We start from the raw sequence: 27,450 nt of genomic DNA, 5'->3' as shown, positions 1-27,450 counted from the left end.
TCTGCATCCTGTGGTGGCGGCGTGCAGCGGAGGCTGGTGAAATGTGTGAACACCAAGACGGAGCCTGGGGAGGAGGAGGAGCATGCCCATTGTGACTCTGAGCCCTGGCCAGAAAACAGCCAGAAGTGTAACCTGAATGAGTGTGACAGCGGTCCTGCTGGTGAGTAAACCACACAACAGCTTTCTGTCTTAAATAATGTATATGATAATATACATCATTTAGCAGATGCTTTCATCCAAAGCGACGTATTGTCATGCGTACATCCATTTGACATGTCATGGGTGTCCGTATGGGTGGACTTGGGAATGGAACCCACAGTCCTGACGTATTAAGCACCGTGCTCCACCAACTCGGTTTTCATTTCCCAGGAAATGCTACACTTCCTCTGGTTGTAGCTGAATGGATGGGTTAGATGGATAGACAGGCACGTTGTCAGTCACGCCAAAAGGCAATCGGGCACCGACCGACAGACAGACAGACAGACAGACAGACAGACAGACAGACAGACAGACAGACAGACAGACAGACAGACAGACAGACAGACAGACAGACAGACAGACAGACAGACAGACAGACAGACAGACAGACAGACAGACAGACAGGAAGGCAATCGGGCAGAGACTTGTTCCTATGACCGACGGACGGACGGACGGACGATGTCGGTACAGTAAGCCAATAAATCATGAGAAGAACATCACCACTCTCCTTTCAGGACCAAATCTTGTAGATTTGTGTAACACAAAGAACTAGTTTTGCAAGAACACTAAGACTTTCCTTGGTCTTTGTCAGTGTTCAAGGCTGTGGCTGTCACCACTTCCATACTCATAACTGACCTTTTCATGCTCTGTGTAAGAACTCTTATGTCAGAGTAATTTCACGGCCATACATTTCATAAAACATTTCTTAACAGTCACTTAGTATCTACAGGTAACTGCCAAAATAAAGGAAACGCCAACATAAAGTCTTAATAGGACGTTGGGCCACAAGAACTGCTTCAATGCACCTTGGCATAGATTCTACAAGTGTCTGGAACTCTATTGGAGGGCTGCTACACCATTCTTCCACAATCAATTAATTTGGTGTTTTGTGATGGTGGTGGAAAACACTGTCTCAGGCATCGCTCCAGAATCTCCCATTAGTGTTCAATTGGGTTGAGATCTGGTGACTGAGACACACACACTTTAAACCCCCTATGCTCCTTTGAGACCTCTCTTTCAAAGTCACTGAGATCTCTTCTAGCCATGGTAGACAAAATAATGGGAAACTGGGTATTTTTATACATAACCCTAAGCATGATGGGATGTTAATTGTGTAATTAACTCAGGAACCACACCAGTGTGGAAGCACCTGCTTTCAATATATATATATATATATATATATACACTGCTCAAAAAAATAAAGGGAACACTTAAACAACACAATGTAACTCCAAGTCAATCACACTTCTGTGAAATTAAACTGTCCACTTAGGAAGTAACACTGATTGACAATAAATTTCACATGCTGTTGTGCAAATGGAATAGACAAAAGGTGGAAATTATTGGCAATTAGCAAGACACCCCCAATAAAGGAGTGGTTCTGCAGGTGGTGACCACAGACCACTTCTCAGTTCCTATGCTTCCTGGCTGATGTTTTGGTCACTTTTGAATGCTGGCGGTGCTTTCCCTCTAGTGGTAGCATGAGACGGAGTCTACAACCCACACAAGTGGCTCAGGTAGTGCAGCTCATCCAGGATGGCACATCAATGCGAGCTGTGGCAAGAAGGTTTGCTGTGTCTGTCAGCGTAGTGTCCAGAGCATGGAGGCGCTTCCAGGAGACAGGCCAGTACATCAGGAGAAGTGGAGGAGGCCGTAGGAGGGCAACAACCCAGTAGCAGGACCGCTACCTCCGCCTTTGTGCAAGGAGGAGCAGGTGGAGCACTGCCAGAGCCCTGCAAAATGACCTCCAGCAGGCCACAAATATGCATGTGTCTGCTCAAACGGTCAGAAACAGACTCCATGAGGGTGGTATGAGGGCCCGACGTCCACAGGTGGGGGTTGTGCTTACAGCCCAACACCGTGCAGGACGTTTGGCATTTGCCAGAGAACACCAAGATTGGCAAATTCGCCACTGGCGCCCTGTGCTCTTCACAGATGAAAGCAGGTTCACACTGAGCACATGAGCACATGTGACAGACGTGACAGAGTCTGGAGACGCCGTGGAGAACGTTCTGCTGCCTGCAACATCCTCCAGCATGACCGGTTTGGCGGTGGGTCAGTCATGGTGTGGGGTGGCATTTCTTTGGGGGGTCGCACAGCCCTCCATGTGCTCGCCAGAGGTAGCCTGACTGCCATTAGGTACCGAGATGAGATCCTCAGACCCCTTGTGAGACCATATGCTGGTGCGGTTGGCCCTGGGTTCCTCCTAATGCAAGACAATGCTTGACCTCATGTGGCTGGAGTGTGTCAGCAGTTCCTGCAAGAGGAAGGCATTGATGCTATGGACTGGCCCGCCCGTTCCCCAGACCTGAATCCAATTGAGCACATCTGGGACATCATGTCTCGCTCCATCCACCAACGCCACGTTGCACCACAGACTGTCCAGGAGTTGGCAGATGCTTTAGTCCAGGTCTGGGAGGAGATCCCTCAGGAGACCATCCGCCACCTCATCAGGAGCATGCCCAGGCATTGTAGGGAGGTCATACAGGCACGTGGAGGCCACACACACTACTGAGCCTCATTTTGACTTGTTTTAAGGACATTACATCAAAGTTGGATCAGCCTGTAGTGTGGTTTTCCACTTTAATTTTGAGTGTGACTCCAAATCCAGACCTCCATGGATTGATAAATTTGTGTGATTTTGTTGTCAGCACATTCAACTATGTAAAGAAAATTTAATAAGAATATTTCATTCATTCAGATCTAGGATGTGTTATTTTAGTGTTCCCTTTATTTTTTTGAGCAGTATATATATATATATATATATATATATATATATATATAGAGAGAGAGAGAGAGAGAGAGAGAGAGAGAGAGAGAGAGAGAGAGAGAGAGAGAGAGAGAGAGAGAGAGAGAGAGAGAGAGAGAGAGAGAGAGAGAGAGAGAGAGAGAGAGAGAGAGAGAGAGAGAGAGAGAGAGAGAGAGAGAGAGAGAGAGAGAGAGAGAGAGAGAGAGAGAGAGAGAGAGAGAGAGAGAGAGAGAGAGAGAGAGACAAAACTTGGTTGACTTGTGTGTGTTCATGTGTGAATCCCTGGGGTTTAGTGGAGGGTCAGTCTGAATGCCATAAACAGCCTCCAGTAGGGACACTTCAACAGTTCTCTGACCCTCCTGTTCCTCCTTCCACTTCAGCCTCTCTCCCATGGGTCACTGGCTTTCTCGCACCCTAATTGAAGCGTGCCACCTGCTCCCCACCAAACACCACGCAAACAAGATTACTCAGTGGAAAATCTGATCCTTGTGAGAAAGGTGGCTGGCTCTTCTCTGTCGTGTGTAAAGCAAAGAGAGAACCTAACTGTGTTAAAAATTGACCTTTAGTATGTATCATGCTAAATGCAACTTGAAATATGTTATTATATAGATTTTAAACATACATTGAAATAAATGGCCAAATGTTAATTTATAGTCAATCAGTTTTTAGGGCTGACCCAAGTTTTGTACACTACAGGACTGTCAGCCCACTGAGGTAAAGCATTAGCTTAGAAAGCTAACACAAGTCTAATCACGCATTTAGAGTTCACCGAACCACCTCTGCTACAGATGTGTCTAGAACAGTGGTTTTTTGAACGGTGACACACCTTGATGCGCTGAAGAATTTTCCGGCACACCTAAAATGTCCCTATTAACTTATTTTGTGGTAAGGACCTTCATCTCATCTGATCCGTATTGAAAATCATCTATTTTCTATGACGCATTTTTATAGATTAAATAGGGTTTATTTGAACGATTTTCATAGTTTCTTAGTCATGATTCATTTGTGTGTACACCTTTTAAGAGCATCCCGCAAATCCCTGCTAGAAATATATTTTTTTAGATCTGGTATATTAACAGTATATATATTTAGTTTTAAACCGTTTGGACTACAGACAAGTGTTTTTCTGCATTGTAAAGCTGCAAACATAGACCCGAAGCCATGCTCTGTTTGTTGTTTGTTCCTATGGCAGAGGCTGTGCTACAATTAAACCTAATCCCTGTGCTAATGGTTCTCACAGGCTAAATGATACAAATGCTTGTGATTCAGGCCCCACAAATGATAATCAACGTAACCACAGCCTGAGTGCACTGGACTTGAAACGACCACACAGATGTATCCATGCGCCATTCAATGAATTATCTAAGAGGCACTGGTGCTCCCAAGTACAGAATCCCCCTACATTCCACAGGTCACGTTTAGAAAGGAGTGCTCCAAGAAATAATGAAGATTAGGAAAGGTTTCGCGGCACACCTGAGAGTTCCTCAAGGCACACCAGTGTGCCGTGACACCGGTTGGAAACCGCTGGTCTAGAGCTCCACATAAAGTGGCATTCATTATAGGCCCAGCTTATCTCTCCCTCTATCAGCCGGAAACACATATTACAACTTTAAAGACTTTGAGATTATCATCGACTCGTTTGACTTTCTAAATGAACGTTAGCCTTATTTCTACCTTTCCAGTCACGTCCATCTCACTCCAATCACACAGGGACCTTTGTCTTGCGGTGCATAATTACAGTGGCCACCCTTGAAACGGACTAACTGAACTGTCATTTTTTTTTTAACATAGAAAATTGCCTTGGCAGTGTTTGCTAATTAAAATAAGATTTACACTGATGGGTGCTGTGTCCATTTTAGGTCTCCCAGAAATATCTCCCCATACACTATCTTCTAAGGACATGTTTCTTTGTGTTCAAATGGTGTTTTCTGAGACCAGTTTGGGGGCTCACAAGAGGTACATTTAGACTCGTGGAAAGTTGTTTAAGGAGATACCCACTGGGCACACACATCAATCAGTTCAACTAGATTTGATTTACATTTGGTTGAGTTGTCAACTACCATGAATTCAACGTGAAAACAACCGAACAACGTCACCACATTATTGGATTAAGGTCTCTTACATTGATGACTTTTTACAAATCCAAATCGTTTTCCAAGTTTATTCAACGTCAACACATTATTCTTTTTATTTTTTAAATAACGTGAAAATGTTTATTCAACCAGGTTTTGCCCAGTGGGTAATAGGATAATAATACATAATAATTCCCTTCTTGATTCAAACATATCTGATCTCTCCGCTGATGTCAGGTGCAATCCTGAAATGTTACCTTGATCTCACAACATCTTGCATTTGATTGACAGTTGTTACCTCGTCTAACCTTTTACCGTTCTGTGTAAACCAATCTTCCAATGCCTGTCACTGTTGAAATTGACGGTAGAGGTGACAATCTTTTGAGATGGGCTTCTCATCCAGAATACATATTTTACAGGCATCATCCCTGTGAAACTACAGTTTATAATCCCTACGGCTCTTCGAAGACTGATATGTGTTGAAATTGATTTTACAAGATAGTGCAGTAGCGATTCAGAATATGTATGTGCAGTAATTAAGTGAGGAACCTTGATACTAAATCTTATTGGGAATAACACAGCCCTTAACCTATCCTGAAAGGATTTGATTGCTTGATATGGAATGTCATCTTTTTGCATTTTATTATCAAGGAGAAACCACAAGACAAAGAGTGTGAGATCAGTGTCTGGGTTTTGTCTCTTGTGCTTGAGTTTGATTCGTAAGGTAGTGAGAGAGAGAAGAATCCATCCACTCAGAGCAGGTCCAGTGCCAAGACTGTGGTTAATGGTGGCCATTTTGGAAACCACTGCCACACAAATGAGTTGTTGCTTTTAAAAACTGGTCAAGTACCAGATGTGTTAAGTTAAAACGAAAGTTCATCCACATTTCATTACAAAATGGCTTATTTGTTTCCTTACCCTAAAAGCAGTCTGGACAAAGAGAGACATTAACTCACACATTTGTTTTGTATACGTAGCCACTGTCACCAACCGCTATCCTTAGCATTTTCTAACTAAAAACATTTACATTTTAGTCATTTAGCTTATGTTCTTATCCAGAGCGAGTGTTAGGTCACAAAAAAACAAAAATAATTGTGAGGGGGACGTGTGCTGTGGGGCTATTAAAACTATTTGAAGCTCATGAATGTTATGACCAAGGTAGGAAAAGCTTTATGATCAGTTTTTACTTAGTGAACACCCTGGCTGTATAAAGTGTCCCAGAGAGAGATACTGAAGAGGTTAGCAAGGCAGACTGACTTCTTACCCATCCATCAACCAGACTGGTGCTTTATTGCTACAGCTGGTGGGTTTGGCTGGTATTGACTTGTTTGTATCCTCAGGCTAACAGATTTGAGGTGTAATCCTAGAGCCATCTGTTGAATAGGCTGCTGTATAGACAGTTCAACCACAGGTAATGGGAGATTTATGTTGTCTACTACTGTAGGAACGTTTTTAAAGACATGCATTGTTACTTGTTAAATATACCAGACATTGCACCGTCCCCATCTGCCTTGGAGGGATATAAAAAGAAGAATATAGCAGACTGGGAAGTCCAGGAGTCATCCACATTATGCAAAAAATACGCAGTCCCCCCCCAAAAAATTAGTTGCTCTAGTCGCTATTGCTAATTATTTGATTTCAACACGTATTCAGAACAGGCCCACGCCGTTACATAGAAAGTACAGGATGCAGACTTATATTTTGAACATGTTTTGTATTAACATCACAGTTCAGGCCTTGTGGTAATCCACTATATTTAGTATAGTTGTCAACATGGTGCTATGTTTTGATTTGAAGCTTCTGAAAGAGGTTGCTAAGCTATAAAAGATAACAGCATCAGTGTTGTAGAGACTTCTCCTCTCACCATTCCCCTAATGCTGTGGAATGTCTGTTGCTATTTCACAAAGCCTGTGGAGTACCAGACCACAGTTTGCCACCATAAAAGCCTTTTTGTTTGGGCGGATGATGGTTGATCATAAGAATGAGATGTTTTGGAATGGTTGGCGATTGAAAAGTGAAAGCAGAGAGTGAATAAGGGAAATGATCGTGATGGCTGTCATGCCTCTGTCTTTAATGGAAGCCTTGAAGTCCATGACCCACATGGGTTTGGGCATGGAGCTCCAGTTCTGTTGAAACAGAGGAAGGTTCTGACTCATGGCCAAGTCCACAACAACTCTTGGCTCTTGGCTGTGCATGTGATTCCATTTATATGGGTGTTGATAATGGCCCACTGTGTGTCAGTTTAATTGCATAAGAATGTCTCATTATTCTTCGGCCGAGGACTCGCACAGCTGATTGTGATATAGGGACCTTGCGTAACTCTGTTATCAACCCAGAAAAAAACATTACTCTGACATAAATGTAACATTATTCGGAGACAGGTTATTTTGGCTCATTTGCTGTGTCTGTGGTATTTGGACTTGTGTGCTCCGTTGAGCAGTCCACATCTCTCTTGCAGCAGAATTCTATTTTAGTGATCAATCAACGAGGCCTGCTTTTGCAGATTTTTTTCAATAAGATTTTGACATGCAAAAGTTTTCCCTTCAAAAAACACTCAAGGCTAAGTTTTGTTTGCTCATTTGTGCTGTCTGTGAGGTTGGTACTCGCATGCCCTGTGAAGACAATTGGTTGGCTAGTACGAAGCTTCTATTTTTGTGTTTGCAGATATTTTATTATTTCTGTTTGTCTGACTTTGGATGTTGACTGGAGAAGTTTTCCTGTTGAAATATTGCTGTGGCATTTCAAATGCTTCTATCCCCAAATAATGATCTGTGGCATAAAACCATAATCTCTGTAATCCCGTCTCGGAGAGGGGTAGATGTGAGACAGAGGTGATGTGGCGCAGATCCTGTCTTAACTGCTAACATTCACAACTACCCAGAGAGGTGTTTCTTCAAGTCACTGAGGCATGTCATAATGTGTGTTGAGAATGGTGGCCATTTTGTCTTTTTAAAGTCTCTGTGTGGTCCATCTCCTGGAGGATTTGACCTTGATATGACTTGTCCTTGTTCAGATGACATCATGGAAATAACACTGGTTGAGGGCGGGTGTACATCACTGTTTATTAAGTTTGCAGCATAAACTTTGTAGCTAACAATTCAAAACCACATTGTTATGTTGAGCTGAATACTTCTGGTCCACGTTTTTTACTGCAGCAGTTCAGTTTTTCCATTGGGGTGAGAGTGTACAGTGTGTGTGTGCGCGTTAGAGGTCACCTGTACCCGAAGACACGATCCGGGACACAGGCGGATCCAGGTTTCTAAATAATGTCATGGGTCTGGGTTGGATCTGATATGATAGCCTCGGGTGTCATTTTTACTGACTTGAGAGCAAACAGCAAAAACATATACATTATCAAATACAAATGAACTATCAACTATTAAAGACGACCAGAACCCACTGGATTCTCCAATTACATGGAATGAACTACAGGACAAAATAAAAACCCTCCAACCCAAAACGGCCTGTGGGGTTGATGGTATCCTAAATGAAATGATAAAATGTACAGACCACAAATTCCAATTGGCTATACTTTAACATCATCCTCAGCTCTGACATCTTTCCCAATATTTGGAACCAAGGACTTATCACCCCAATCTACAAAAGTGGAGATAAATTTGACACCAATAACTACCGGGGGATATGCGTAGAAATTCAAAAGGAAATTATCTCAGCAGAGAAAAATGTCCTCCTGTGTGCTACCTATATCACCCCACTAGAATCCCCATACTTTAATGAAGACAGCTTCTCCATCCTGGAGGGGGAAATCAATCTGTGGTGACCTAAATGCCAGAACTAGACAAGAACCTGACATCCTCAGCACACAGGGACAAACACCTACCTGGATGTGACGGCATTCCCCGCCCCATATGCCCCCCTAGGCACAACTACGACATCATAACCAACAAAAACGGGTCACAACTCCTGCAGCTCTGTCGCACACTGGGTATGTACATAGTCAATGGTAGGCTTCGAGGGGGCTCCTACGGTAGGTACACCTATAGCTCATCTCTTGGCAGTAGTACTGTAGACTACTTTATCACTGACATCAACCCAGAGTCTCTGAGTATTCAGTCAGTCCACTGACACCCTTACCACATCACAGAAAAATCACAGTCTACTTGAACAGAGCAATACTCAATCATGAGGCATCAAAGCCAAAGAAACTGAATAATATTAAGAAATGCTATAGATGGAAGGAAAGTAGTGTGGAAACCTACCAAAAAACTATTAGGCAACAACAAATTCAATCCCTTTTAGACAACTTCCTGGACAAAATCTTTCACTGCAATAGTGAAGTTGTAAACTTGGCAGTAGAAAACCTAAACCATATATTTGACCTCTTAGCTTCCCTATCAAATCTAAACATTTCAAACAGAAAATTAACAACAATGACAAATGGTTTGATGAAGAATGCAAAAACCTAAGAAAGGAATTGAGAAACCTATCCAACCAAAAACACAGCGACCCAGAAAACCTGAGCCTACGCCTTCACTATGGTGAATCACTAAAACAATACAGAAGTACACTACAGAAAAAGAAGGAACAGCACATCAGAAATCAGCTCAATGTAATTGAAGAATCCATAGACTAACCACTTCTGTGAAAATTGGAAAACACTAAACAAACAACAACACGAAGAGTTACAGTTGAAGTCGGAAGTTTACATACACCTTAGCCAAATACATTTAAACTCAGCTTTTCACAATTCCTGACATTTAATCCAACTAAAAATTCCCTGTTTTAGGTCAGTTAGGATCACCACTTTATTTTAAGAAGGTGAAATGTCAGAATAATAGTAGTAGCTTTTATTTCTTTCATCACATTCCCAATGGGTCAGAAGTTTACATACACTCAATTAGTATTTGGTAGCATTGCCTTTAAATTGTTTAACTTGGGTCAAACGTTTCGGGTAGCCTTCCACAAGCTTCCCACAATAAGTTGGGTGAATTTTGGCCCATTCCTCCTGACAGAGCTGGTGTAACTGAGTCAGGTTTGTAGGCCTCCTTGCTCGCACACGCTTTTTCAGTTCTGCCCACAAATCTTCTATAGGATTGAGGTCAGGGCTTTGTGATGGCTTCTCCAATACCTTGACTTTGTTGTCCTTAAGCCATTTTTCCACAACTTTGGAAGTATGCTTGGGGTCATTGTCCATTTGGAAGACCCATTTGCGACCAAGCTTTAACTTCCTGACTGATGTCTTGAGATGTTGCTCCAATATATCCACATAATTTTCATTCCTCATGATGCCACCTATTTTGTGAAGTGCACCAGTCCCTCCTGCAGCAAAGCCCCCCCACAACATGATGCTGCCACCCCCGTACTTCACGGTTGGGATGGTGTTCTTCGGCTTGCAAGCCTCTCCCTTTTTCCTCCAAACATAACAATTGTCATTATGGCCAAACAGTTCAATTTTTCTTTCATCAGACCAGAGAACATTTCTCCAAAAAGTACGATCTTTGTCCCCATGTGCAGTTGCAAACCGTAGTCTGGCTTTTTTATGGCGGTTTTGGAGCAGTGGCTTCTTCCTTGCTGAGCGGCCTTTCAGGTTTAAAAAAATAAAAAACGGTTTTTAACTAGGCAAGTCAGTTAAGAACTGCCTTGTTCAGGGGTAGAACGAACGCTCTAACCACTAGGCTACCTGCCGCCCTGTTATGTCCACTTGTTTTACTGTGGATATAGTTACTTTTGTACCTGTTTCCTCCAGCATTTTCACAAGGTCCTTTGCTGTTGTTCTAGGATTGATTTGCACTTTTCGCACCAAAGTACGTTCATCTCTAGGAGACAGAACCTTCCTTCCTGAACGGTATGGCGGCTGCTTGGTCCCATGGTGTTTATACTTGCGTACTATTGTTTGTACAGGCAAATGTGGTACCTTCAGGTGTTTGGAAATGGCTCCCAAGGATGAACCAAACTACAATTTTTTTTTCTGAGGTCTTAGCTGATTTATTTTTATTTTCCCATGATGTCAAACAAAGAGGCACTGGCCTTGAAATACATCCACAGGTACACCTCCAATTGACTCAAATGGGGTCAATTAGCCTATCAGAAGCTTCTAAAGCCATGACATAATTTTCTGGAATTTTCCAGGCTGTTTAAAGGCACAGTCAACTTAGTGTATGTAAACTTCTGACACACTGGAATTGTGATACAGTGAATTATAAGTGAAATAATCTGTCTGTAAACAATTGTTGGAAAAATGACTTGTGTCATCCACGAAGTAGATGTTCTAACCGACTTGCCAAAACTATAGTTTGTTAACAAGAAATTTGTGGAGTGGTTGAAAAACAAGTTTTAATGACTCCAAGCGTATGTACATGTACAAGTGTAGGTCCATTTCATACAAAGTCATCAAAGCAGCAGTAGGCTACAGTCATAGAGATTCTGTGTGTGGAAAAAGTTATTTATTTAACTAGGCAAGTCAGTTAAGAGCAAATTCTTATTTACAATAACGGCCTACCCCGGCAGTCAAGACATGTACTATGCAACCATATTTGATGATAAAAAACCTAGCTATGGTAGCTATTAGACTAGTATAGCGCGACTCGGCTTGGTTGGTTGCTGTCTCTCATCTCTCCCTCCCTCCTCGCTGCTCTCCGTGTCACTCATTCACAGTACAGCCGCTCCCCCGCCTGCTAGAGCGGCATCTCTCTCTCCCTCATCGCTAATATTTTTTGTTGTTGCTTAAAATAATACTTTTCTGCTGCTTCCATCACTCGGATGCTTCAGGCTTCCCTCATTATGCTTCAGGCTTCCCTCATTGTGCGTCAGGCTTCCCTCCATTATGCTTCAAGCTTCCCTCCATTATGCTTCAGGCTTCCCTCCCTAATGCTTCAGGCTTCCCTCCCTAATGCTTCAGGCTTCCCTTCCTAATGCTTTAGGCTTCCCTCCATTATGCTTCTGGCTTCCCTCCCTTATGCTTCAGGCTTCCCTCTATTATGCTTCAGGCTTCCCTCCATTATGCTTCAGGCTTCCCTCTATTATGCTTCAGGCTTCCCTCCCTTATGCTTCAGGCTTCCTTCCCTAATGCTTCAGGCTTCCCTCCATTATGCTTCAGGCTTCCCTCCCTTATGCTTCGGGCTTCCCTCCCTAATGCTTCGGGCTTCCCTCCCTAATGCTTCGGGCTTCCCTCCTTAATGCTTCAGACTTCCCTTCCTAATGCTTCTGGCTTCCCTCCCTTATGCTTCAGGCTTCCCTCTATTATGCTTCAGGCTTCCCTCCCTTATGCTTCAGGCTTCCCTCCATTATGCTTCAGGCTTCCCTCCCTAATGCTTCAGGCTTCCCTCCATTATGCTTCAGACTTCCCTTCCTAATGCTTCTGGCTTCCCTCCCTTATGCTTCAGGCTTCCCTCTATTATGCTTCAGGCTTCCCTCTATTATGCTTTGTACTATTTAATTGTTAACTCCGTTTGTACACTCCTCGATTCCTCATCTCTGTGCCTTTCTGTTTCTGTCCAGCACCGGACTATTGGATGTGTGCATGGGGCGGCAGGCAGCCTAGTGGTTAGAGCATTGGGACAGTAACCAAAAGGTTGCTGGATCGAATCCCCGAGCTGACAAGGTAAAAATATGTTGTTCTGCCCCTGAACAAGGCAGTTAACCCACTGTTCCCTGGTAGGCCGTCATTGTAAATAAGAATTTGTTCTAACTGACTTGCCTGGTTAAATAAAAAAGGTTTCCTTTTTCACTACCTGATTTATTACTATGGACAGTGAGGGGAGGCTGCCTGTCCTTGTTAATTTCCATGGACAGTGAGGGGAGGCTGCCTGTCCTTGTTAATTACCATGGACAGTGAGGGGAGGCTGCCAGGCCTGGTTAATTACCATGGACAGTGAGGGGAGGCTGCCAGGCCTGGTTAATTACTATGGACAGTGAGGGGAGGCTGCCAGGCCTGGTTTATTACTATGGACAGTGAGGGGAGGCTGCCAGGCCTGGTTTATTACTATGGACAGTGAGGGGAGGCTGCCAGGCCTGGTTAATTACTATGGACAGTGAGGGGAGGCTGCCAGGCCTGGTTAATTACTATGGACAGTGAGGGGAGGCTGCCAGGCCTGGTTTATTACTATGGACAGTGAGGGGAGGCTGCCAGGCCTGGTTTATTACCATGGACATTGAGGGGAGGCTGCCAGGCCTGGTTTATTACTATGGACATTGAGGGAAGGCTGCCAGGCCTGGTTTATTACTATGGACAGTGAGGGTGGGCTGCCAGGCCTGGTTTATTACTATGGACAGTGAGGGGGGGCTGCCAGGCCTGGTTAATTACTATGGACAGTGAGGGGAGGCTGCCAGGCCTGGTTTATTACTATGGACAGTGAGGGGAGGCTGCCAGGCCTGGTTTATTACCATGGACATTGAGGGGAGGCTGCCAGGCCTGGTTTATTACTATGGACATTGAGGGAAGGCTGCCAGGCCTGGTTTATTACTATGGACAGTGAGGGGAGGCTGCCAGGCCTGGTTTATTACCATGGACATTGAGGGGAGGCTGCCAGGCCTGGTTTATTACTATGGACATTGAGGGAAGGCTGCCAGGCCTGGTTTATTACTATGGACAGTGAGGGGGGGCTGCCAGGCCTGGTTTATTACTATGGACAGAGAGGGGAGGCTGCCAGGCGAGGGGGAAGGTGGAAATTCTTTGCAGCCAGATGTGTGCAGTGGGCTGTGACTGAGTGCTAAGCCTTCTGTCTCAGTGAACTCAGCGAGTCTGATGGTCTGTATCCCAATCTCACTTTCTCTTCTTCTCCTCTAATTGTCACACCTCTTCTCTTATTTCGCTCTAATTTCTCTCTCTCAACCCCCCCACCCCACCCTCTCTCTCTCTCTCTGTCAACTCCCCCACCCTCTCTCTCTGTGTGAAAGTTGACAGCGCTGGGCAGCTTCCACAAGTCAGTAATGAGGGGTACTCTGGGGAAGCCCCTGCCCAAGGAGAGTCACATTGATCCAGACAGACCGACAGGCCGGCTAGAAGTTCCAAACCCCACAGCTCCCTCTCCAAAGCGCTTTTCCCCTGAGCACACACAGACAGGTTCGGTAGAAAGTTTGAGGTTTAAAGTTGGAGTTGATAGATCACAACTCTGGTTGTTACTTGGTAGGGAAAAAGGTACTTAGAAACTTGGTGGTTCAAGTCCTGAATGCTGATTGGCTAACAGCTGTGGTATATCAGACCGTATACCACGGGTATGACAAAACATGTATTGCCTAAATATGCTTTGTCTGATATGTCAGTGGGTTGTTTGGAAGATGGTCATTCATGTATCACTGTTCCTCTACATAGACTATATGCAGAATGCCATGGTTGAATCTTTTGTAATGGTCCTTGTTCATTTTGGTAGTTATTTTAGATTTAGTCTTAGTTTTAATCTTAAAATACCTTTTTAGTCTTAGTCACATTTTAGTCATTTCATCCTTCGTTAGTTGTAGTTATCAGTTTTAGTCTAGTTTTTGGCAGACATTTTAGTCACCATAGTCAGTGTGTTTGTTTCTATTAAATAATGAATATTTAGGCTTCCTGTAACTTCCATCATGTGCACACTTCATATCAAATTAAATGTCCAATAGTTTCATGTGGAATTCTCATCTCGTTACATTTTCATCTACTAAAATTAATTTGTAATAGTTTTTTCCCCCAGGGCGTCTCGTCTCGTTATCGCCATAGTTTTAGTCAGGAAGTTCAGTATTTTTCGTCATAGTTGTTGTTTACGAAATGAACACTGTTGTTGATGTAGCTTTAAACCAATGCGTTGTGATCCTCCAACCTCTTCCTGGTCTACTGGCCTGCATTTCCAATGTGAATGAGGTCATCCCATCTCTCCCGGAGTCATGCCCCAGTAGTACGTCTAATAAACCCTGGGTTATATTCAGTCACTGTGAAGAGGATGCAAAGAAATGCACCCTCTTCTCAAACAGTACAGTACAGTGGCGTGGGACGAGAGTACGAGGTCTGTGAACAAGAGGTTCCAGTTGCTTCAAATTTCCCCCCGGTGCTATAATAGTCCATGGATACTGCTGCTTCCAGTACAGTTTGAGAGTGGAAAGCCAGAGGAAGTCCACATCAAGTAGGCCTACAGGATGTGCCTCTCTCCCCCCTCTCTCTGTGTACTGTCATGTTGTTCCATGTGGGAGGGGTTGGACGGTTAGTGGGGGAGTGGATCATACCATGAGAAGGGGAGGTGGTGAGGGGGAGGGGTGCAAGAAACAGTGTGGGATAGCATTTCAGCTGTGACCTCTGACCCCTGTGATGTTAGGGCGCTCTGTGATCTGGGGCAGCATAGGGAAATTATGTTGCGCTGACAGAAGCTTCTGAGGACTGAGAGATGAATTGGTTTCTCTGTGGTGGAGCTGGTGGTTAAGACAGGAGGGTAGTGGACTTGACTGAACCCTCTGTGATGGAGCTGGTGGTTAAGACAGAAGGGTAGTGGACTTGACTGAACCCTTTGTGGTGGAGCTGGTTGTTAAGACAGAAGGGTAGTGGACTTGACTGAACCCTTTGTGATGGAGCTGGTTGTTAAGACAGAAGGGTAGTGGACTTGACTGAACCCTCTGTGATGGAGCTGGTTAAGACAGAAGGGTAGTGGACTTGACTGAACCCTCTGAGGTGGAGCTGGTGGTTAAGACAGGAGGGTAGTGGACTTGACTGAACCCTCTGTGATGGAGCTGGTTGTTAAGACAGAAGGGTAGTGGACTTGACTGAACCCTCTGAGATGGAGCTGGTGGTTAAGACAGAAGGGTAGTGGGACTTGACTGAACCCTCTGAGATGGAGCTGGTGGTTAAGACAGAAGGGTAGTGGACTTGACTGAACCCTCTGAGATGGAGCTGGTGGTTAAGACAGAAGGGTAGTGGACTTGACTGAACCCTCTGAGATGGAGCTGGTGGTTAAGACAGAAGGGTAGTGGACTTGACTGAACCCTCTGTGATGGAGCTGGTGGTTAAGACAGAAGGGTAGTGGACTTGACTGAATGCTCTCAAGCCATGGCTTGTCTTCCAGCTACAGTAGGGGCGAAAAACACTGAGGCGGATTGTTAAGTACTTTCCGTGCGCCCATGTCTGTTCAATGATGAAGTACAGTAGGAGGATTACTGTGTGTGGAAGAGTTGTGTGGTGCCGTCTTAGTTGGAACATTTGACACAATAATGTACTTGTTCCTAACTTGTACAAGTCTGAACAACCAGAGTTCATCTCGCTGTTTATTAGCTCAAGATTGGCTGTAGACTGTTTTATTAGAGCAAGATTCTCTTTGTATGTTTTTGTGATTTGTTAGATATTCATAATTTTAAAATGGAATAAGGTACTGTATATTGTATGTCTTGGATGTGGGTCTGAGAGTGGATAGATAGAAAGCCTGCAGCCGGCATATTCTGTCCCACATGCTTCAGTCGACCTCGCTTCACAATATACTGCGCTTTCTTTATTCCTATCACTGTGTATTGTGAAGCTGGCTGATGAAACCATATGGGAACAGAATATACTAACTACTACAGCCACTATCTCCCCCTTGACTACTATCTTGACCTTGACATTCACCTAGAATTCCCCATTTAAGATGGCTCATCTACCATGATTCAGATTCATGAGACACGGATATGTTCGTATACCACCACTTCATTGCTGGTTATTGTTTGTATATGTTTTGTATATTTTGTCCTGAATGTTCTTGCTGTTGGGCTCTGGTGGGTTAGATTTCCAAACTTGAAACGTCCTCACCAGCTGTCCAGTGAGGGAAAAAACATGGCTCCTCTAGCTAATTAGTCTGCAATGAGATTTGCTTGTTGTGAGATATTTTGTGAAATGTACAAAATATTACCCTGGACTCTATGATTTAAGCAAGGAGTCAACTCAGGACTGCAGTGATGTTGGAGGTTCAGCATTACAAATGACTCCAGTTCCTAGACTAGTTTCAGCAAGGAGTCAACTCAGGACTGCAGTGATGTTGGAGGTTCAGCATTACAAATGACTCCAGTTCCTAGAATAGTTTCAGCAAATGGTCTGTGCCAAGAAAAGCATATTTCAATCTCCTGGGTTTACTGTGATAACAACCCAGCTCTCTGGGGGGTCTCGCTACCCAGCATTACAGCAATATTAGAATTTGACTGGAGAAGGAAGCTTTGTGCACACTTAAAGCACACCGTAGACCTCCACGCAATCGCTGCTGACAAAGGTGAGTCATGGTTAAAAATAAAGCTTTGCTTTTCGGTGACTGTTAGTGTATGTGCGTATCCTGTCTGCTTTTATTCACAGGATTATGTCTTGTTTTTATTCAGCACCTGCAGCAACTCATCCAAACTCACCTTCCACTGTCGCTACGCTAGCTAATCCAGACTCACCTTCCTCCCAGTCGCTACTCTAACTCATCCGAACTCACCTTCCTCTGTTGCTACTCTAGCTCATCCGAACTCACCTTCCTCTGTTGCTACGCTAGCTCATCCGAACTCACCTTCCTCTGTTGCTACTCTAACTCATCCAGACTCACCTTCCTCTGTTGCTACTCTAACTCATCCAGACTCACCTTCCTCTGTTGCTACGCTAGCTCATCCGGACTCACCTTCCTCCCAGTCGCTACTCTAGCTCATCCAAACTCACCTTCCTCTGTTGCTACGCTAGCTCATCCGAACTCACCTTCCTCTGTTGCTACTCTAACTCATCCAGACTCACCTTCCTCCCAGTCGCTACTCTAACTCATCCGAACTCACCTTCCTCTGTTGCTACGCTAGCTCATCCGAACTCACCTTCCTCTGTTGCTACTCTAGCTCATCCGGACTCACCTTCCTCTGTTGCTACTCTAGCTCATCCAAACTCACCTTCCTCTGTTGCTACGCTAGCTCATCCAGACTCACCTTCCTCTGTTGCTACTCTAACTCATCCAGACTCACCTTCCTCTGTTGCTACTCTAGCTCATCCAGACTCACCTTCCTCTGTTGCTACTCTAACTCATCCAGACTCACCTTCCTCTGTTGCTACGCTAGCTCATCCAGACTCACCTTCCTCTGTTGCTACTCTAACTCATCCAGACTCACCTTCCTCTGTTGCTACTCTAACTCATCCAGACTCACCTTCCTCTGTTGCTACGCTAGCTCATCCGAACTCACCTTCCTCTGTTGCTACTCTAACTCATCCAGACTCACCTTCCTCTGTTGCTACGCTAGCTCATCCGAACTCACCTTCCTCTGTTGCTACTCTAACTCATCCAGACTCACCTTCCTCTGTTGCTACTCTAGCTCATCCAGACTCACCTTCCTCTGTTGCTACTCTAACTCATCCAGACTCACCTTCCTCTGTTGCTACTCTAACTCATCCAGACTCACCTTCCTCTGTTGCTACGCTAGCTCATCCAGACTCACCTTCCTCTGTTGCTACTCTAACTCATCCGAACTCACCTTCCTCTGTTGCTACTCTAGCTCATCTGAACTCACCTTCCTCTGTTGCTACGCTAGCTCATCCGAACTCACCTTCCTCTGTTGCTACTCTAACTCATCCAGACTCACCTTCCTCTGTTGCTACTCTAACTCATCCAGACTCACCTTCCTCTGTTGCTACTCTAACTCATCCAGACTCACCTTCCTCTGTTGCTACTCTAACTCATCCGGACTCACCTTCCTCTGTTGCTACGCTAGCTCATCCGGACTCACCTTCCTCCCAGTCGCTACTCTAGCTCATCCAGACTCACCTTCCTCCCAGTCGCTACTCTAACTCATCCAAACTCACCTTCCTCTGTTGCTACGCTAGCTCATCCGAACTCACCTTCCTCTGTTGCTACTCTAACTCATCCAGACTCACCTTCCTCCCAGTCGCTACTCTAACTCATCCGAACTCACCTTCCTCTGTTGCTACGCTAGCTCATCCGAACTCACCTTCCTCTGTTGCTACTCTAGCTCATCCGGACTCACCTTCCTCTGTTGCTACTCTAGCTCATCCAAACTCACCTTCCTCTGTTGCTACGCTAGCTCATCCAGACTCACCTTCCTCTGTTGCTACTCTAACTCATCCAGACTCACCTTCCTCTGTTGCTACTCTAGCTCATCCAGACTCACCTTCCTCTGTTGCTACTCTAACTCATCCAGACTCACCTTCCTCTGTTGCTACTCTAACTCATCCAGACTCACCTTCCTCTGTTGCTACGCTAGCTCATCCAGACTCACCTTCCTCTGTTGCTACTCTAACTCATCCAAACTCACCTTCCTCTGTTGCTACTCTAACTCATCCAAACTCACCTTCCTCTGTTGCTACTCTAGCTCATCCAGACTCACCTTCCTCTGTTGCTACTCTAGCTCATCCAGACTCACCTTCCTCTGTTGCTACTCTAGCTCATCCGAACTCACCTTCCACTGTCGCTACTCTAGCTCATCCAGACTCACCTTCCTCTGTTGCTACTCTAACTCATCCAGACTCACCTTCCTCTGTTGCTACTCTAGCTCATCCGGACTCACCTTCCACTGTATATAGCCTCGTTATTGTTTTTCTTATTGTGTTACTTTTAATATTACTTTTTAGTTTAGTCTACTTGGTAAATATTTTCTTCTTCTTGAACTGCACTGTTGGTTAAGGGCATGTAAGTAAGCATTTCACGGAAAAGTCTACACTTGTTGTATTTGGTGCATGTGACAAATAAAGTTTGATTTGAAATTGGGGAGAAAAAGGGGTAAAAAAATATATATTTTAAAAACTCACCCAGACTCACCATCCTCTCAGTCGCTACGCTAACTTGCCCAGACTCACCTTCCTCTCAGTCGCTACGCTAACTCGCCCAAACTCATCTTCCTCTGTCACTACGCTAACTCACACAGACTCAACTTCCTCTCAGTCACTACGCTAACTCACACAGACTCAACTTCCTCTCAGTCACTACGCTAACTCACACAGACTCACCTTCCTCTCAGTCACTACGCCTACTCGCCCAGACTCACCTTCCTCTCAGTCGCTATGCTAACTCACCCAGACTCTCCTTCCTTTCAATCTCTATGCTAGCTCACCCAGACTCACCTTCCTCTGTTGCTGTTGCTACGCTAGCTTACCAAGACTCACCTTCCTCTCAGCTCCTGGTTCTCAGGCAGTCCTGCCCCCAGAGCACCACGTGAGGTTTAGGAGAATGAGGCAGAGAACAGAAGAGGAAGGCTTCAGTTAAATCCTTCCCTCCACTCCCCTGCAGTGGGATGATAAAGGCAGTGGAACAATGAAGTCATTTCTAATACAGATGCTGAGAGTTTGGTTTTAACAGACTATGGTGAACACTCTGAAAAACTGCTGAGATTTAGTACCTCTGAGATCTCTCTTTGTGTACAGTAGAGCTCAAGACCATCTCAACTTGACTTTGTTACAGAATGGTCCTGTAAAGAGTTCCTAACTGTATATAATAGCTTACGATAGATTCATTCCATTGCACTTTCCCATCATTGCTGGCCTTGTTTTTAGTTAGCACTTTAAACCGAATTGGTTACAGATTCATCACAATGTTCATGTAGCACTCAAGAAGACAACTCCATCGCTTACTATTCATTTTTCAATTACGTTTCTCTTTTTAATGCAAGAGGCGATCGATCATGCACAATCTCCCGATAACTCATCATCCTCGTCTCTACTTCTAAGGACATATCCTTGTAACCAGTGTCGGGGATAACGTTACAAAAGTAGCGTGTTACGTAATCTGATACATTTTTATGAGTCACTTGTAATATAACGCTTTACTTTCCATTCAAAGTAATATTGTAAAGTATGTAATATGTAATATATTGATATTTCAAGTAACTAATCCCAACAACTGTCTTCAATTATTTTCATTGTGATTCTAATCACTAAGATCTGGCCTTGCATTATCAGTTGAAAAAAATGTAAGATTAGATGAAAGATAAATCTTACTGTAGACTGGAAAAGAGAGCCTATTCAAGACCGCTTGAGAGCAGAGTGTAGCTCATTATTGTTTTAATTTCTGTTAGTTTTCAATAATCCTCTGGCAATGTTTTATTAATTGAATAATGTATTCCTTTTTCCATTTCATATTCACTGATGTGCTTTAATGGTGCTGCGAGAGGATAAATATTCCAAAGAACTTCTGCCCTCAATTTCCCTCGGCAACCGTGGCTTCAATCTATTATTCCCACAATACATCTGCAGGCGCTGAAAACGTTTTCATCCATGACAGAAGGTTATCTACAGTCACAAGCTTTATCATTTTGCACCCAATGGGGATATTATTTGGTTATTAAACCCCACATGATATTTTTTTTATCTGGGATTTCTAGGGGAATTATTTGAAATGTTTTAATTATACAGTATTTGTCTAAATTTCCCATTGACAGCGAGGTATGATTTGATCTGAAGATATACTCGACTAAGTTAGAATCATACAGGGTTGACCTCTATCTCCCTTCCAAAGCACAGATGAATGTGGGCGTGTACCGCATAACTATATTGTTCTTCATCACTGTTAATGTCTCATACGTGTCTTTCAGTTGTGTGCTTTTGTTGAAAGGATCTGTATGGCTAGGTCAAAATGGACATCGTCAGCAACACTCACTACTATCACTAAGATCTGGTACATGTCAGCCCTGAGGCCTCAGCAGACTTTAATTTCCATTTCTCTCTGTCTCAGATCGGGCCCCTATATGCTTTACATGTATATTTTAGCATAGGATTTGTCTTAATTACATCATGCATACATATGATAGTGATTTGGCATCGTTAGCGTCTCATACTAGCTATACCTTGTTTAAGTGACCTTGGATGACTGGTTAACTCCTCAAAGGTTGTTTGTGACCATTAGTGATGAAAGATTAGGAAAATTCCTCATCACCTTGTAAAATGCACAATAGCTGATTTGGCTATGATGATGATGATGTTTCTCATTATGTAACTTGTGAAATGTCATTATAATATTGTGCCATGAGCAAATCACATTATAATGAAGCAATCCCGTTATCATGAAGACTTGTTTCGTTGTGTTATTTCATCATACTCTTATGACATCCATGTAATGTGAACCATGTGCCGCTTCGCTAGTGGTATTTGTGGCTGTAGCAAGTCGTTGTCATGCTGGTAAGTCCCTCTCAGCTTTCCCTATATGAGAAAACCATGCTTGCATTTTGGTTATTTCACAATCACATAGTTACGTTCTCACCACACATGTAATGTGAACCATGTGCCGCTTCGCTAGTGGTATTTGTGGCTGTAGCAAGTCGTTGTCATGCTGGTAAGTCCCTCTCAGCTTTCCCTATATGAGAAAACCATGCTTGCATTTTGGTTATTTCACAATCACATAGTTACGTTCTCACCACACATGTAATGTGAACCATGACTCTGACAACAACATACTGTATCATATGAGTGTTGCTAGTGTCTGTGCTTTTGTATTGCTGCAAAGCTGTGACTTTCAGATTCCTTTAAGTTGTTGTCCCCATGGTGCACATCTCTGTTGAATTCAGACGTCCCAGTGCCCTGACCTGAAGGAGCCTGTCAAGCATTCATAACACAAACAACCTTCGTTAGCGCGCCTCTGTGAGCTTCATTAGCGCGCCTCTGTGAGCTTCATTAGCGCGCCTCTGTGAGCTTCATTAGCGCGCCTCTGTGAGCTTCATTAGCGCGCCTCTGTGAGCTTCATTAGCGCGCCTCTGTGAGCTTCATTAGCGTGCCTCTGTGAGCTTCATTAGCGTGCCTCTGTGAGCCACGTTGGCGCGCCTCTGTGAGCTTCATTAGCGCGCCTCTGTGAGCCTTGTTAGCGCACCTCTGTGAGCTTCATTAGCGCGCCTCTGTGAGCTTCATTAGCGCGCCTCTGTGAGCTTCATTAGCGTGCCTCTGTGAGCCACGTTGGCGCGCCTCTGTGAGCTTCATTAGCGCGCCTCTGTGAGCCTCATTAGCGCACCTGTGAGCCTCGTTAGCGCGCCTCTGTGAGCCTAGTGAGCACAGGGTAATAGAGCATGAGCAGGAATGCCTATGAGCCATCTGAGCAGTGACCTTTGAACTTAAGGGGCTCAGTGGTCCTGGTGTGTTGTTATTCAACTTTTAAAATCCATTCTTCATAGTACAAAGTCTGACTTGGGTCACAGTCTCTATTGGGCATAGGTAGCAATTATCTTTTCTATTAAGGGAACTTAGTTCTGCAAAAGCTGTTGGTGTCCTTATTATACAGAATTGTCTCACAGATAACTCTCTCTGTGTCTCTGTCTCTCTCTCTCTCTCAGGGCTCACGTGTCTTCGTGACCGCCTCACGTTCCGTTTCTGTCAGACCCTCCAGTGGCTTGGCCGATGCCACCTGCCCGCCGTGCGGACGCAGTGCTGCAAGACCTGTGGCCGGCGTTCCCGTGGCAACGAGCGCACGTCCCGTCGCTGAGGTCAGCGATCAATATAGGGTGGACACGGTCAGCCACACTCTTACACTCACACGCACAGACATGGACACGCACAGACATGGACACGCACAGACATGGACACACACATACATGGACACACACAACACATACAGATGATCAGGTAGCAGCTCTGGACCTGCAAAATTGCAGCATCCATCTTGTCCATCTGTCATTGAAGGGTGAATCTTGAGCTGGATACACACACACACAATTTCTCATACAGGTCTAGTGTCAAATTGGTAGCTACTCTCACCCTGCTGTCCTGGCTGCTGGGTCAGAGCTGCTGGGTCAGAGCTGCTGGGTCAGAGCTCCTCAGCCGGTGGTGATAGAGCCACATTCTCGGGGGCAGGAAAACCATACCTGAGCTGTGCTTGATTAGTTTGCCTGGTATAATGGAACCAATGGAATAATCCCAAAGGTGCTAATAGAATTATATCAAGCACTCCTCAAATAATGATTTTACACATAGTAGGATGGGACCACATGACACAACACAAATTCCTCCAAACTGTATAATGAAGAAACATGGTTGTTGCTCTCTCTACTGTTGAGATAATGATGTATGTGTTTGTTTGCACTTTTCTCTCTGATGGATCCAACTGTTATTCTGTTTTGATTGTGACAAATGTTGCAGCTGGAACACGTGGTTTAGTCATATGTCTGATTCAGCCAGTAGCAACGTGGACTGGAACACGTGGTTTAGTCATATGTCTGGTCCAGCCAGTAGCAACGTGGACTGGAACACGTGGTTTAGTCATATGTCTGGTCCAGCCAGTAGCAACGTGGACTGGAACACGTGGTTTAGTCATATGTCTGGTACAGCCAGTAGCAACGTGGACTGGAACACGTTGTTTAGTCATATGTCTGGTCCAGCCAGTAGCAACGTGGACTGGAACACGTTGTTTAGTCATATGTCTGGTCCAGCCAGTAGCAACGTGGACTGGAACACGTGGTTTAGTCATATGTCTGGTCCAGCCAGTAGCAACGTGGACTGGAACACGTGGTTTAGTCATATGTCTGGTCCAGCCAGTAGCAACGTGGACTGGAACACGTGGTTTAGTCATATGTCTGGTCCAGCCAGTAGCAACGTGGACTGGAACACGTGGTTTAGTCATATGTCTGGTCCAGCCAGTAGCAACGTGGACTGGAACACGTGGTTTAGTCATATGTCTGGTCCAGCCAGTAGCAACGTGGACTGGAACACGTGGTTTAGTCATATGTCTGGTCCAGCCAGTAGCAACGTGGACTGGAACACGTGGTTTAGTCATATGTCTGGTCCAGCCAGTAGCAACGTGGACTGGAACACGTGGTTTAGTCATATGTCTGGTCCAGCCAGTAGCAACGTGGACTGGAACACGTGGTTTAGTCATATGTCTGGTCCAGCCAGTAGCAACGTGGACTGGAACACGTGGTTTAGTCATATGTCTGGTCCAGCCAGTAGCAACGTGGACTGGAACACGTGGTTTAGTCATATGTCTGGTCCAGCCAGTAGCAACGTGGACTGGAACACGTGGTTTAGTCATATGTCTGGTCCAGCCAGTAGCAACGTGGACTGGAACACGTGGTTTAGTCATATGTCTGGTCCAGCCAGTAGCAACGTGGACTGGAACACGTGGTTTAGTCATATGTCTGGTCCAGCCAGTAGCAACGTGGACTGGAACACGTGGTTTAGTCATATGTCTGGTCCAGCCAGTAGCAACGTGGACTGGAACACGTGGTTTAGTCATATGTCTGGTCCAGCCAGTAGCAACGTGGACTGGAACACGTGGTTTAGTCATATGTCTGGTCCAGCCAGTAGCAACGTGGACTGGAACACGTGGTTTAGTCATATGTCTGGTCCAGCCAGTAGCAACGTGGACTGGAACACGTGGTTTAGTCATATGTCTGGTCCAGCCAGTAGCAACGTGGACTGGAACACGTGGTTTAGTCATATGTCTGGTCCAGCCAGTAGCAACGTGGACTGGAACACGTGGTTTAGTCATATGTCTGGTCCAGCCAGTAGCAACGTGGACTGGAACACGTGGTTTAGTCATATGTCTGGTCCAGCCAGTAGCAACGTGGACTGGAACACGTGGTTTAGTCATATGTCTGGTCCAGCCAGTAGCAACGTGGACTGGAACACGTGGTTTAGTCATATGTCTGGTCCAGCCAGTAGCAACGTGGACTGGAACACGTGGTTTAGTCATATGTCTGGTCCAGCCAGTAGCAACGTGGACTGGAACACGTGGTTTAGTCATATGTCTGGTCCAGCCAGTAGCAACGTGGACTGGAACACGTGGTTTAGTCATATGTCTGGTCCAGCCAGTAGCAACGTGGACTGGAACACGTGGTTTAGTCATATGTCTGGTCCAGCCAGTAGCAACGTGGACTGGACCAGCGTACTTATTTAGCATACAGTTGTTACACATTTGTTAACTACAAGATTACCTTGTAGCTCATACAATGCTTTGTATTGATAGCAGCTGATGTAGCGACTAGTACATGTAGCATAAGCAACACCACTTGTCAAGTTGGTTCCCAGCTTGTGAACAATGCTTTATAAAGCAGCTACGTAGTGTAATTAGAGTTTCATGAATGCTTATAAAATGAGTAAAAAAAAAAAAAAGCCAAATTCTTTGACAATGGTGCTGCGAAAATAACCTGGTGCTAGAGGCGGCCTCGAGCGTCAAACTCCGTCAGGTCAGGTGTTGGCTGACCAGTGCCTTTTCTACTTGAATCATTCCTTCCATTAAAGTATTTGTCTCTAAATTCTGCCGTTTTAGTATTTGACATTTTAGTATTTGTCTCTAAATTCTGCCATTTTAGTATTTGTCTCTAAATCTCAGTAGAATTCAGCTTTGACCTTACGTACAGTAATGGGAGAATTGTTCAGTGTACAGGGGAATAGAATCATTAGAATAATGTTACTTTTCGCCATTCTCAGAGAATTACGGAGGGCATTGAGGTTTTAGAACAACAGCACAAGGGAGGAATATATGAATTGCTAATTTAAGTTATCAGTGCATTGCTTTTATAAATTAGAATGAATCATTTTGTATGCCTCCAAGAATGAGTATTTCTTCTGTCATTTTGATGTAGTGAGTGGCTGTAATATTTTGTTTAGGCAATATGCAAACACTTGACCCGCCTCATCCTAATTTATGCACTCAGATGTGTAATTATTACTAATGATGATACATTGTTCTAAGAATTAATTTCCTGTCAAATGTTTCGCTTTTAAATTAGTTCTTTCAGAATTCCTTTGTTTTTGAGGATACTCTGTTAAAAAACAACAATATATTTTCTCATCATGGCACTGATAAATCATCAATACTTACAGTAGTTTCCACTCTGAGACCTTTATTCTTATCCACCTTTGTTTTCACCACTTTCTTGACGATTTAGTTTATTTTTTAAATCTGTGACCACTGAGAGATACTGTATATGTGTCACTTTTGATTTTGAAATGTAATTTTTAGTTTGACCATACACATTAGAGTTGATAATGATGATAAATCTTCAGCAGTCCTTTACGTTTCTAGAGACTCAGAAGCAGTTTATATCACTCCTGATTCAGGGATCCTTTTAGTCATGCAACCTGAGGAAATTAGGATTTACCACAAGGTTTGTTCTGACAGATGAATGATTAGTCTTGTAAATGTTTTGCTTTATAAGTGATGTATCCTCTATGTACAGTCATATTTTTCCAGCAGCTTCCCATTCCTGTAGTGATGGGACAGAGGTTATTCTATGCTCTGGGCTATATTGGCACCATCTGTAAGCGCTGTGGTGAGGTTGAACTCTGACTTCCACCTGAGGTTGATGGTGAGAACCAGGGCAGAGTAGCTGCCTGAGGCTTTCCTGCAGTGGATATGTGGCATACTACTGTTTGTGAAACAAAGTTTCTATATTCGTCTCTAAAGGGCACAGGGAAAGATCTCTTCTGTTGTTTCTTCTTGCCTCTTAACAATGTTCAACAGCACTCAAACCCATCCACTTACAAAATCCATTTAGTCATGCTTTTTTGTGTTCATCAATAGTACATTTATTTTGTAACATAAATGTTTGTACTTTACATTTTGTATTTATACCACTTCAAATAAAAATTGTTGAAAATAAAAA

The 27,450-nt window shown here is 44.2% G+C and overlaps 1 protein-coding gene across 1 annotated transcript; it reads left to right on the top strand.

Moving 5' to 3' along the window:
- On the top strand, positions 1–27,450 carry LOC120048836. The gene is made up of 2 exons (XM_038995114.1): positions 1–160; positions 23,182–27,450. The coding sequence occupies exon 2, from the start codon at positions 23,875–23,877 to the stop codon at positions 25,762–25,764; it is 1,890 nt and encodes a 629-aa protein (XP_038851042.1). The 5' UTR covers positions 1–160; positions 23,182–23,874; the 3' UTR covers positions 25,765–27,450.

The sequence above is a fragment of the Salvelinus namaycush genome, chromosome 1 (assembly GCF_016432855.1).
Source record: "Salvelinus namaycush isolate Seneca chromosome 1, SaNama_1.0, whole genome shotgun sequence".
NCBI lineage: Eukaryota > Metazoa > Chordata > Actinopteri > Salmoniformes > Salmonidae > Salvelinus > Salvelinus namaycush.
Note: the sequence above shows the minus strand (reverse complement) of the source record. Positions and strands in the feature narration are given on the sequence as shown.

Excerpts from the sequence above, each read along its gene's own strand:
- LOC120048836 (XM_038995114.1), top strand. The coding sequence starts at position 23,875 with ATGGTTGTTGCTCTCTCTACTGTTGAGATAATGATGTATGTGTTTGTT.